This window comes from Maniola hyperantus, chromosome 16 (assembly GCF_902806685.2).
Source record: "Maniola hyperantus chromosome 16, iAphHyp1.2, whole genome shotgun sequence".
NCBI classification, from domain to species: domain Eukaryota; kingdom Metazoa; phylum Arthropoda; class Insecta; order Lepidoptera; family Nymphalidae; genus Maniola; species Maniola hyperantus.
In genome coordinates, this window is record NC_048551.1 from 7045429 (window position 1) to 7059636 (window position 14208).

General features: G+C 36.2%; 1 protein-coding gene across 1 annotated transcript; it reads right to left on the reverse strand.

The window, feature by feature from the left end:
- Positions 1–1091: 1091 nt before the first annotated feature.
- Positions 1092–12136, reverse strand: LOC117989816 (probable methylmalonate-semialdehyde/malonate-semialdehyde dehydrogenase [acylating], mitochondrial). Its single transcript, XM_034977228.2, has 10 exons — positions 11921–12136; positions 11030–11166; positions 8716–8826; positions 7930–8036; positions 6940–7053; positions 6426–6592; positions 5776–5896; positions 4998–5147; positions 3307–3447; positions 1092–3141 (listed from the first exon to the last, which is right to left on the reverse strand). Exons 1-10 carry the CDS (start codon positions 11954–11956, stop codon positions 2657–2659), a joined length of 1569 nt encoding a protein of 522 aa, XP_034833119.1. The 5' UTR covers positions 11957–12136; the 3' UTR covers positions 1092–2656.
- Positions 12137–14208: the final 2072 nt, after the last annotated feature.

The following is a 14208-nucleotide window of genomic DNA, read 5'->3' on the forward strand; positions in this document are numbered from 1 at the left end:
GGGCCCCGGTCGACGAGAAGAGACCACCACTATGGTGGGGGGTCTCTCTCATCCCCCCCGCTCCCACCATCAAGAGCGAGCGAAGCGAGCTCGGGACTTGGGGCACTCCGACTCGGAACGGTTAGGTTAGAAGAGGATGGCGGGATCTGAGACCCCGCCATCCCCTTCGTGGGTTATTTCTTTTTTTCGCACCCAGAAAAAAGGAGCCCCATGATATTATTGCTGCGTTGCATAGGGGTTTGCATATGTATGCAAAACAGACTTTTTGTGTGTTTTTTGTTAATTAGTTATTTTATCAAATAATAAATTTATCATCTATTATTTTGTAAAATCGCGAATTTGAAAAACAAATTATTTGGTGAAATAATAAATTTTTAAATGATATTTTAACATTCAGCAAATTTGCAAAGTAAAACATTTGTGAATAGAATATTTGTCAAATGATCTTTTGTAAAATGATATTATGTTTGCGGCCGGTATACGACGTTTGTGATTTGATTAGTTTTTCAAAAGTTTTTGGTGAACTGATAATTTGTCATACGTTTTTTGTCATTCATTAGTGAAACATAGAGAAGAGATTATGGTGATATATATCATATAATATAGTCTTTGGCAGAGATGACAGTGCGAATCGATTACCTATCGATTATTAATAATCGATTCATATATCATAAGTGATTCTTAATCATTAATGGATTCATCCCTCCGGTAGGAGTAATAATGTTCTGTGATTCATCCAGGGTGACTAGGCTAGGTTTAGCAGGATCCTGCGATTTTAGAAGCTCACCACCACGGCGCACTGCACCCCTCATCCTGCGCCTTGCAAGTCGCATACAACACCTATTGGTAAATTAAATGAAATATGACCTAGATACCGATTATTATCTTTCGATGTATATTCTTCAATCAGTGAGATAGAGAATTATATTCATAAATCATAACAATTACATTGTATTTAAGTACATTTTGTTAATAATAATATTTAATCTATAGATAGGTATAATAATTTTTTCATTTGTTTTTATTTTGGTTAGGTATATGAATATTAAATTAATAGAAGCTGGTTTTGCGCTCTTAAACAAAACACAAAATCTAATAAAGATATTTATTGTAAAACAACAAAATAGTAAGTAATAAAATATAGAAGCTTTTTAAAATCACAATTTTGGGAAGACATTTAATATTGATATTAAAAAACGTATTATTATAGTAGGTATCTAAAAATCAATGTAACACGAGTAGGTATAATGCGCAAAAAAAACCAGCCAAGTGCGAGTCAGGCTCGCGCAATGAGGGTTCCGTACTACAGTCGTATTTTTCGACATTTTGCACGATAATTCAAAAACTATGATGCATAAAAATAAATAAATCTGTTTTAGAATGTACAGGTGAAGACCTTTCATATGATACCCCACTTGATATAGTCACTTACTTCGAAAGTTGAAAATACTAATTATTAGTTCATGACCACAAATTAATTTTTTTTGTGTGATCTAACCCTAATTTCACGGTTTTCAGATTTTTTCCCAAATGTCAGCTATAAGATCTACCTACCTGCCAAATTTCATGATTCTAGGTCAACGGGAAGTACCCTGTAGGTTTCTTGACAGACAGACGGACAGACAGACAGACAGACAGACAGGCAACAAAGTGATCCTATAAGGGTTCCGTTTTTCCTTTTGAGGTACGGAATCCTAAAAATGACTTTTCACGCGCCATTTTAACTTTGTGTGTGTCATGTCAAAAGTACGATTTTAGTCCCTAATTTAAAGGTGAACCATACTTTTGACTTGACAGTTGACCCATAGAATTAAAATGGCGCGTGAAAGTCATTTTGTACGAAATATAGTATCTTAACGCGATGCGCACCGTTTAATAGGGTTTTGTGTTGTGTTGTTACGGATTGACTATACTATGCGTAGGCCCTATTGGCCGCTACTTCCGCCTACCAATGAGTCAATCAATCAATCTTCAGTCATCAGAAATAGAGTCTAGGGACAAAGCGCCATAAAAGGGTGTGCATCGTGATATAGATTAAAATATTAGGTTATATAGGCTGCAAAATGTTACACATTTTTAACATATCAATAAACATTTAAATACTTTATAACAGCATAATTTAATAAATAACTTTTAGAAAATACATAATAAAGAAAAAACGTAAGAAAATATTATATGGCACCCCTGTTCATTAAAACTGTATCATAGTGGATATGTTTCGATATTTAAATCGCAACTACATAGTTTTTTTTTATATACGGTAATATTAGATGAAAAGTTTTCAAAGTTACTTACACGTATAGAATATAGATCTTTCATATGCCATACAAACGCAGTCTGATTATTATTTGAATAGAATATACTAACCAAACAAAGTCAATGATGTACACATGCTTTTAAAAATATTTGTGTCTATGGTTTCTCAATTTCCCTACAAAATATTATGCAGTTTTCTTACATTGACTCAAAATGTTTGTTTTCTAATTTCTTTGAATAAGAAATCTAATCTAACTGTGTTTGTTCACGCTCGAGAGGGACTCCTCTTAAAAATCATTACAAAAATATAAATGCTCTATTACACTTTCACTTATATGTTATGGCACTGGAAATAATAAATAAACACGTATTATATACATTGTTTGCTATATCAAATTATTTAATGTTGAGTGGGCATAGAAACAGCAGCTTTAGTGTGAGATACATCGCTTTGCCTCCAAAAAGATACGACAGTCTTCAATTCGGTATAGAAATCGATTCCCTGTTTCCCGCAGAAATGGTTTGTACCCAAAAAGCTGCCTCGGGTACCCGTGAAAGAGAACATAGATAGTGGGACAGGGATAGGAACATTAATCCCAACCTGGCCTACGTCAATTTCTGATGCGAATTTCCTAGCAGTTGCTCCATTGGTTGTGAACACAGCAGTACCGTTGCCGTAAGGATTCGAGTTGATTAGTTGTATGGCATCGTCCAAGGTGTCTACAAATAAGCAAACTAGCACCGGGCCGAAAATTTCTTCTTTGTAGCATGCCATGTTTGGTTTGACATCGGTGAGTATTGTGGGGCCGACGAAGTTACCGTTTTCGAAACCTTGGACCTTAACATTTCGGCCATCGAGAACAATTTTGGCACCGTCTTTGATACCTGTTAAATAAACGTTAATATTAGGTAAATTCAATTCAATTCCTTTATTTTGCAGAAACACATATTATTTGTCTGATATATCGAAATCGATATTGATATGTTTAAAATATATATCGACTACCCTGATCAATTTTCGGGACGCGTATTATTTTTAAAGATTCTTACCAGATTCGACTAGCCTAAGAATCCTCTCCTTGGCTCTAACAGAGATGACTGGACCAACATCGGTTCCGGGTACATGACCCGCATTGACTTTGAGAGCTTGAGCACGCTGTACTAAGTCTGGGATCCAGTCTTTAGCCTCTCCTGAAAAAAATGTTGAGACGATTTTGGTGTTAATTCGGTTGTATACCTAGAACTACAATAACTGGTTACTAATGAAAATGGAAATGAAAATGAAAATCTTTTTTATTCGTATAAACTTTTACAAGTGCTTACGAATAGTCGGATGCATCTACCACTGGTTCGGAATGCCTTTCCTGCCGAGAAGAACCAGCAAGAAACTCGGCGGTTGCTCTTTTCAAATATTTGATATAGGTACAAGATTATGCCATGTATAAAATAGTATTTGCAGTCTTGTGCGTTGCTGGAACGAGCTGCAGGTCAAATCCTCGCTCTTTTATTATTTAGATAATCTTCAATTGTGTAATATGCTTTTTTCAGGAGCATATTTTTAATAGATTTTTTAAACTTGTGCAAAGGTAAGTCCAAAATAGTTTGCGGGATTTTATTATAAAAGGTAATACCCATACCCACAAATGACTTCTGGACTTTCCTGAGGCGGAAGGCAGGAGCTGCAAGTTTGTCTCTGTTTCTAGTTAGCCTATTGTGTAGATCACCAATTTTCTTGTAACTAAGAATATTTTGTCTTACAATTTGAAATTAATGCTAAAAGTAATGCCATCCACACACATCCACAACGTTTCTGGCGGAAAAGAATAGCAGCACTCTGAACTGTCAAAGACAGATTTGTCACTCCAAACTCATGATTGACCCTTCATGAGTCATAACTAAGGATCGTGATCACCATTGCGAAAAATAAGCTTGTCGTGTATAAGAAACGAATCGAAAAGAGCGGAGTTAATCATTCGATTTATCTTACACAGTATTCTGTTTAGTGTGAGTGAGACATTTTTTTACTGTTTGGCAGGTTTTTTCCTATCTGTCATTATCACCCCCTGGGGTTTTCGCCTATGTCCTTTCGCATTCAAGTCCCCTGCACTATGTAGAATACTCATTCACATAATTATACAGCAGTACTGAGCGCCATGCACCTCTGACCGGCCGCTGCGAAGGCTGCGCCTGTTAGCTTGTTCAGAGTGTGTCATTTGTTCGCAACTGGCATTATTACACGCTAGCTCAGAATAAATACCTGTACCCCTATGTGACTCTTATTGTTAAAGCAAGATAGCTAAATGCATTTAAGTTCTTATTAGAACGTGACAAAAAGATTATTTTTGTCCTTATCACCGTGGCCACTTTTTTTTGTTTGTCAAGATGTATTTGAACGTGAGATTTTGACAAACGACGTGAAGTGAGGTTATGTTGACTCGAGTATTTTAAAGAAATAGGTAATTGATTTGTTTTTTGTTTTTGAAGTTATTGTGCAATGGTTGGTTGCAGAATAGGTACTAGGCTACAATAGCCGAAGTGAACGTAAAATTTCTATTTTACGTTCACTTCGGCTACTTACTACTTACTTGCTTGTGAAATGTTATTCCTTCTGGAATAACATTTCACAAGCAAGTACCTCTGCTTTAGCGAGAGGGAATGAGGGGGCCACGCTAGTTGCATATCTGTATAGGGATTTTTGCCAACGTTGTTGCTTTCATATCCCACTCAGGTAGAATACTCACCCACAAATACAGCAGTACTGAGCGCCATGCACCTCTGTCCGGCCGCTCCGAAGGCCGCGCCTGCTAGCTGGTTCAGAGTGTGTTCTTTGTTCGCATCTGGCATTATCACGCCGTGGTTTTTAGCGCCCATGTTACTTTGTACTCGCTTGCCTAAATAAAAATTATAATATTCGGATTGATCTTTTCATACATTCAAACTCAAACTAAAATTATTTGTTCAAATTGGGTACCATTGTACACTGTTTGATTGGCAAATATTATAATTAATTAGTAATTACGTAAACTAAAGCTACGAGCATTGCAGCGTTGCAAGTGACATAATGGCGCCGATTCTCTTGTCATTGTCTAAACTAAATTTAGAGTATCTTCATCTTTTTCTTTATAATATTGCTAAAAAAGGATGGAACATGAATATTACATTTAAAGACTATAAATGTTACTGTACGCTTCAAATTTAAACCATAGGGTCGCGACTGGCAGCTAAAGTCACGAGGTTTGACAGCTCTAAATTAAATTTAAACCTGTCAAACTGTGTCTACTATATTTCGTTAGTAAGAAGAGGATGCGAATACTCTAAAACGAGATGGACAAAATATATATGGACATAATATAATATCTACTGTTAAATGGCAAATATATCATCTCTGTACGTTCTGGGGCACGCCTCCATACAATTTTTGTTCATCTCTTTTAGGTGTGCTCAGAATCAATACCATGATACCGTTTAAGTTAACGTTTTAATAAAGTGGTATTTTGTTACAATGTTTATTCATGTTACCTGCAGCGGAAGCCCTGGTGTAGATGTGTTTCCCAGCCGCGTCTCCGCCGACGAAGGACACCGCTTTGATGTCAGGGTTGTCGCAGATGAAGTTCACCGTGTCGTGTGTTCCGTGGACGACCTTCAAGACATGAAAAAATGTTAGACTAGCGTTTGACAACCTCTGACACGACTGTGTAAATGCTTAGCAAGCATACAACCATTATGAGCCATTATGAACGTGACTGATTGGTTAAGAAGCGTATCGGAAAGCAATCGGTACACGAGATACCCATTTTCCAATTTTTATCGGAGCAGTTTCCATGCCATGCAAACGTTTGCTAGATGTGAAAGCATTTTTAGATAACTAGATGATGCCCGCGACTTTGTTCGCGTGGATTTAGGTTTTTGAAAATTCCCGTGGGATCTTTTTGATTTTCGAGGATAAAAAGTAGCCTATGTCTTTCCCCGGGATGCAAGGTATCTCTGTACCAAATTTCGTCAAAATCGGTCGAACGGTTGGGCTACGTGACACGCTAGCAGACAGACAGACAGACACACTTTCTCATGTATAATATTAGTATGGATATTGTACCTATAGTCTGTAGACATGAACGATGGTAATGGGCTGGCGATGGGTTGAAGATGATGATGATGATAGAAAAACTAACATTGACAACACCAGGCGGAGCACCAGCCTCCTGGAGCAGCTCCATCATCATCAGCGTGGCACCGGGGTCCTGCTCCGAGGGTTTGATGAGGTAAGTGTTGCCAGTCACAAGCGCCGGGGGGAACATCCATAGAGGGATCATTACTGGAAAGTTGAATGCCGCCACACCTAAAATGATAACAGGGTTTGAGTAATTCTTGTTACTAAGAGCTCGCGGCATTCCTGAGGATTGCCTAGCCCTAGGCCGTGAGGATATACCGAAACTATAAAATATACATTATAAAATGATAAACTGACTGAATTATACAGCCTAAATCACTGGAACTAAGTAACTTCTGATTTTGCTTGTTTTTCTCTATAGCTTCTGACTGACGCTAACAAAACGTTTTTAGAAATTTTATCCGCATGATATTGGAGCATTCAGCTAGTCTAGTCATAAACATAAATTGCAGGGAAAGATGTGCTAGCATAGTTCTGCCATACCTAATTAATTTACGAGTTAATCTGCGCCTTACCAGCTACGACTCCGAGTGGGACTTTGTAGCTGTGGGTGTCCATGTCCTTAGCGATGTTCTGGATGTAGTCTCCTAGTTGTAGCGTAGTGATACTGCAGCAATGTTCTACCAATTCTGAAAGAAAATAGACAGGAATATTATCCCAAATTAAGTGGTGATAGCATAGTCATTAAGACGTCGTCGGCCTCCTATTTCGATTTTAGGAGTCCTAGTTTCGGCCTAAACTTTTCGGAGTTATGTGCTTATTAAGTAATTAAATATTACTGGCTTTGGCAAAGAAAAACAACGTGAGAAAACCTGCCAGCCAGCGAGTTCTCCATGAAGCTCTCAGAGTAAAGTCTTCCAATCCACACTTCGCCAGTTTTGGACTATGGCCTAAACATTCTGAGAGGAGACCAATGCTGAGAAATGCGCCGGCGATGAGTTAGTGATGATGATGACTATCTTGAATCAAGAAACTGTTGGTAATAATAGAAGTAGGTATGTATTAGCTAAAGTGCGATGTAAGGAATGCTTATATCGCAACACAACCAACATCATCATCATCATCATCAACATTTTTACGTAAGTTTCGTAACACATATAGCACTTATTGCAACAGAATTAATCAATTGTACAAATCGTGACCCAATGGAAAACTCTTAAATGCTGTGAAGGAGAGTTACGAGAAGCTGCACAATATTTAAAAGACAAATCCGCTATTGTAACGCCACTTGCCTCGTATTCAGCGCATACTAGATATTTGGTACCATCTATCCATACTAATATTATAAATGCGAAAGTGTTCTAATCAGGGCCGATCTGTTCATCCGATTTTGACGTTTGCTACAGAGATAGCTAGCACGCTGGAGACACGTATATGCTACTATTTACCCCGAAAATCAAAGAGTTCCTACAGGATATTCAAAAACCCAAATCCATGTGGATAAGGTCGCGAACATCATATTTAGTATCTAAGTATTAGTATTTAGTAACATTATTTTTACTTACGAATGCCTCTTAATACATCTCCCTCAGCATCAGCTATCGTTTTGCCCTGTTCTTCTGTTATTTTAGCTGCCAATCTGCTTTGATTTTCTCGTAACAGGCGAGCGAACCTAAAATGAAAATTTTCGTCGAGGTCGCAATCAGGATATGAGGAGGGCAGACGCCCCGCACGCCCTCACGTCACCGGCACTCGCCCGCACCGGGTTAGCGCTGCGGCTATGAGGGTATACGGGGTGTTCCCTCCCTGATTGCCATCTTGACCTATCGCATACTATAATTTAGTGTAAGTAATCAATGGTACATTACATACAATTGGTTTCAGGTAAAAAGAGCTCTGATCTTTGAAGTCTGAAGAACAGTGGATAGTATACGTTTGCGGCCTGCAAATAGGTACTGAGACTCGATTACAGTAAAATGACACCTAGTGTTTACGATCGTAATCACTCCTGACAGGGCGATACTCTTTCGCTATTGGCTAAAAGGCATTAACACAGCTAAAATACTGTAAATTAAACCAATCAGAATAAATTAGATTGTAGCAATGATTGATCTTTTCCATAATCGACTAGCTGTTCTTTTATCCTGCTTAGGAAGCCAAAGTCCATTTATTGGCTACATAGACATCCATGCCGTACATATTTATTCGTAGTACCAAGTAGATTGATAAATCACAGACTGTGCTGGTTGTTTTCTTATTGCCAACTGCCAACTGTAACTGTGTATTTTGAGAGCACTTTTCAAGAAAAAACTGACACTACACTAGAGCAAAATTAAATTAAGTTATTTTACTTGAACATAAGCTGTTGGCGCGTCATAATAGTACTCTGGCTCCATGATTTATATGCCTTCTTCGCTGCTTCTAGGGCTGAATTCAGTTCCGCTTGTGTTGTTTCTGGTACTCTGCAATAATAAATAATTGAATATTAATTCTATGAGCGATGTTTACATTAAAATTCATGTACTTCATAAAAAAATATACAATTTTAAATAATATGCTAAGTGATCAGGGATTAAAAAATATTATTGAAAGACTTTTTAATCAAATAGTAATCACTTAACATCAGAGATGCCCCCCCGCCTGCTCGTTTGCTCGCCATTTTTATTTAAAAAATATATATATACTTTCAAGTTCTTTTGATAAATTTAATATCTAGATATTTTTTATTGTATTAAGGCAACGAAAATGATAGATATATATAGGTAATTTTTCTTAACTAGCTAAGTTAATGAAGGTTACGGTTTCATAAGCGCCCCGGTCTGAGAAGAAGCACACCACAAACATATCCAGATAATCTATTTGTTATCACAATGTCATTGAAAATAATTTAGAGCAATTTACTCCCAAATAAAATGTTTCATAAAAAGTAAAACTTGTTTATCATTTTTGTTTTGTTATTGTTTCAGTGTGGTGAGGATTAAAAAACATATCATACGATATGACAAACATTGATAAGAGAAGCTAAATCGTATTTTTATCGAGATTATTATAATATCACATATTTTGTTTGTGTAACTTCACTATCACAAGAAAACCATGACATAACATGTTATTTTAATCACAAAAAGGTCATTTGAATTTCTAATAATTGAGTTTACTTGACCTTACCAATGGTATAGTTGCAACTTTTATTTGAATTGCATTGTAATACTAGATCATTAATAATTCAATTCAAAAATAATACTTGTAACCATTTATTACTAAAGGTAACATAACAAAATTATGGTACTAATTCTAAACAGTAATGTTACTTATAAATATTAAATGACGGTCGCAACAGTCTGTGTGGATTTTAGTTTTTTTTTAATTTGAGAACTTTTTAATTTTCCAGGAGTAAAAATAGTCTATTCGTCCCAAGGATGCAAGTTATTTCTGTACATAATTTCGTAAAATCGGTTACACAAATGGGCTGTGAAAAAGTAATAGAAAGACAGACAGTTTTGCATTTATAATACTAGTATGGATTAGTTACCTTCTATCGATTGACTAATAATCCACTTTTCCCTCAAACTAAGTATAAAGCTTAGGATACCATGAGTTGGAGAGTATAAAATCATAGTTATTAAAGATGGTTTTATTGCAACTATATCAAAATTATCTTAGAAACATTCACATCTCATTTGATAATTAGAAGGCAAATAATAAAATTGTATAAATAGTTGACTATCTGATAAGAGATATTTCCACACTGGTTTGTTAGCTAATTGTGGTACCACCATCTTTGGATGGTAGACACAAGTAGTTAAGCTTAAGTATAATTTAATACACACTCCTTTTGCCTTAAGCCCCATCCACAGTCAAGTGGGAATATGCATAACAAATACATATTATAAGCTGATATTACTTAGTACTTTGAGTTAATGTAATTGCTATTCACTTTCTCAAATTGATTGGAAAAATCTTGCTTGGTACTGAGATCAGTGATGAGCTGTGACGCATCATTGTGTGTTATTATAAAAGTAGACTTATTTACATTACCATACAGTTTAATTTAAATTACTTTTGATGCTACAGATATTTTCTTTTGAATTATTTATGTACAATTTTGTACAAATATGTATGGTAACATACTGGTACCATATTAAAGACAATCAATTTATCTTACCTACTAAATACCTTACTTAGCGTTCTGTGGGCCCAAGTTTAATTTGTATAATATTTTGGGCTATCAAAGAATGGCTTTTATAAATCCAATACATATTTAATCACCTTTCTTATCCAACAAGACTTCATTTTCCAAGTAAGCAAAGTTAATAAATCTACATTTATTTCAAATACTAAATTTCACTCACAAACACTTTTAAGAAACCCTGGGTGAACTTGTCGATTTTCTAGGATAAAAAGTAGTCTATATACCTATTGTTTCTGGGATGCAAGCTAGCTCTTTGTCAAAATTTCATCAAAATCGGTTAAATGGATGAGCCTTTGATTTTCCAGGATAAATAGTAGCCTATGTACCTTTCTGGCATGCAAGCTATCTCCGTACCAAGTTTCGTAAAAATCAGTTAAAAGGCTGGGCCATGAAAAGTTAGCAGACAAACAGACAGACAGACACACTTTCGCATTTATAAGTAAGGATGTTAGAAATAAGAATAAGTACTATACCTTCCAATAACTTCATTTGTGGCAGGATTGGTTAGCTCAATCCAGTTATTTGTTTTTGATTCTAGAAATTGTCCATCAATAAATAATTTTGTTGTTGGGGCTGAGCTGCTGTAGTGTCTACGGAGTAGTAAGTGAGACTGAAAAAAAATATAGCAATCTCATATTTACAGTAAGATTTACAGTTTTTTAGATTCGTTAACTTAGGGTCTAACACTGAATGATAGCTATCTAGCTCATTTGACATTGGTTGGTTCTACATTGCTGCTTCACTGAGTGATATAAGAATAATTTTTTGTACATAACCTTCAATGGATTAAAAATAAATGACAAATGAGCTTGGTGGCTGTCATTCATCGTTGAACACTGAGTTAGCAAATAACCCCACTAGACCACAGAATCCACAAGACTGACTAACTAACATGATAGAAGGATTTCGTCATAAAACTTCATCATGTTAATGAGTTTTTGCAACTTACAATAACTTATATTGTCCCCATTTAAGCCTCTTTTAAAAGTGTTGCGCAAAATTCTTATGTGAATTATTGATAGAGTCATGATGAAACCTCATCTCAAATATTCCACTGCGCACAAAATAGTGGAGTGAGCTATGAATAATGTAGCCAGTTTAAATACCAAATTGCCTGAGTGATGTATATGTTTGTCTTACATTCCCAGCAGTGCTATGTTTAGGGAAAAACAAGTTGTAACTCTATTGTAAAACACTCTTTGTACTTATTGATATTAGAAGTAAGTAGGTAATATGAATAGGTAATTGAATGATACGAAAGAATTGTTACATAGAGCTTAATAACCACGCGGTTTTCTGAATTTGAGCTTCAAATAAGTCTGCTAAATCAGCCTATTTTGAGTATTGATCGAAAAACCACTTACTTCTGACTTAAAAAGTTTCAGCATCGCCGACGCCATCGCCGAATTTATTTAAAATCTAAATGAGCACAATGAACACAGGCGCTGGTAGGTAGGTAAGTAGCTGGGTTGAGGGCCGAGGGGCAAGCAAATCTGACTGATTAAAATACAAATGTGGTAGGTATAACCTTGAATTGATAAAATTAAATTATTCCACTTAATTGAATTCAAAAATTGTCACACAGCGGCGTACCTACTTTTTGACGTTTACAAATCACAATTTCAATCTACGTGGTACGGAACGTCATCGGAATCAAAATCAAAACAACGAACGCGCATTATAATAAATTAACGTGAATATGTTACACAAACATATTTAAACATATTCCATGACTATATTGTTAAATATAATGTGGTTAGACGTCCCAGTGGCAGTGGACCTTTAATTTAAAAAAAAACATTTTAAGGACGATGTCTCAAAAATTCGTCGTGTAATGTAACGCAGCGCAAAATCAGGTGACTTGTGAGATTGTCATTGTCACATCACTGTCAAGTGTCAACGTCAACGTCATAAATTTTTTTATTTTATTTGACTACCTTACGGCTCTAGGTTCAGGGCTTTTAAACAGCCATCATTATATCATTACTTTGAAAAAAAATAATAATAACACAAATAACTAATAATTGAGATGATAGATGTCTAATAATAATAATCTCATTTTTAAAAATGTTTAATCAAACTCATCAGTCACCATAATCAGTAATCACCTGTGCATTGTGATTGTAATAACGGAAATGAGGAGCAGCAGCAGAGGGTTGAGCACATTAGGTATAATAGGTAGGTAGGTAGGTAGGTACAGCTTTTCCCACCTTCTTTTCGCCTAAGGATCGGACTAAATTAAAATAGATTTATGCCTAGTTCCACCAAGCAATAATTTAATCATGGTTTAGTTAACATTCTTTGTATCACTCCTTTTTGAAAATCGCGTAGTATCGCGCGTAAATGTTTAACAAAGTAGGTAGGTAGTTACTTAGTCAAGGGGTTTATGCACGGAATACTTAATACCTCAATTTTTTTTTATTTTATCATACAAATTACGCCCTCAAAGAGTGTTAAGTGACATCGCGATGTTAGATATTATATTAAACGGCACACATCCGGTATAGGGTTGCCATTGCCAGGGTTATGCAACAAAGGGCGGTTTATACTCTAAACAGTGCGCTCTATTGATAAGGCTAACACTTGATCAAACAGTTTTAACTACTTAAAAGGTACCTACTGATTATAATAATTTATTTTGTTTGGCTTACAACGGCTAGACTGGGAATCTTTACCTACACATATGGCGAGATTCTAGACAGCCTGTAATTGTACTACCTATAATATAATAAAATTGGTATAAGTATTTTTAAAAGTACCTAAACAATATACATGGCTAAGTAGGTACCTAGTTATTTGTTTTGCAGTTTTGACAGAAGTAGCGAGCGGGAAAGACGTGGCGCGGACGGTTACGCTGTCTGTGGCCACTGTGGCCATCAGTTATAACATACGTCGGTATTGCCTACTCTACAGACCTTCTCCAATAAACCATATAAAACATTCTCTCCATATCACGGGACGCGAGATTCGACCTTTTTTGTTTATTATGACTATAGTTGCGGGTTGCGACTTGCGACGCGTACACCGCCGCATTGTTAATGTTATACAAAGAAGCTCAGTCAACGAAGAATTTTATGACTGAGTAATGAGTCCATACCACGTATTTGCCCACTTGTCTGTATAAAACGCGCTATGGCATGGCGTAGTCCACATATTTTTCAATTTTCGTGATGCCAAACCACCCTTGATATCGTTGATTTTCTTCTGAAAAACGAGAAGTGAAGGAGAGAGTCGTAATATTAGCGCCGGAAAGTAGAAAAATTTTGAATGTCATTGTCAAATTGCTTTCATAATTAGGTAGTCGGGCTAATTATTTCCATCAACTACCTTACTTTATCTTATTTTACTAGGTATCTATTAGAAAATTATTCACTTAGTAGGTGCCTACTAAGAATTTCTTGAAAGAATAACCAAATAAATACCTTACAATTTTGACCCGACCCGGGAATCGACTACAGGACCTGGTGAGCTGCAGTCGAATATGCTAACCGCTAGACAAACGAGCGCAGAGACCACCTTGGCTATAAGAGCAAGTTGCCGTCGTTCCAGGGTCGCTGCCACCGGTCACTCCAGCCGTTCGCGACCTCGACTTTCCTTTGCCATACTGGATAAACGGATCAGTGGCTCGATTACAATAAAACAACGGCTGAGA

Bases quoted from the DNA above. Each gene is read 5' to 3' on its own strand.
- LOC117989816 (XM_034977228.2), bottom strand. From the start codon at position 11,956: ATGGCGTCGGCGATGCTGAAACTTTTTAAGTCAGAA. The intron at 6,593-6,939 runs GTAAGGCGCAGA...TTATCATTTTAG, and splicing joins CCCACTCGGAGTCGTAGCTG to GTGTGGCGGCATTCAACTTT. The intron at 3,142-3,306 runs GTAAGAATCTTT...TTTATTTAACAG, and splicing joins TCTTAGGCTAGTCGAATCTG to GTATCAAAGACGGTGCCAAA.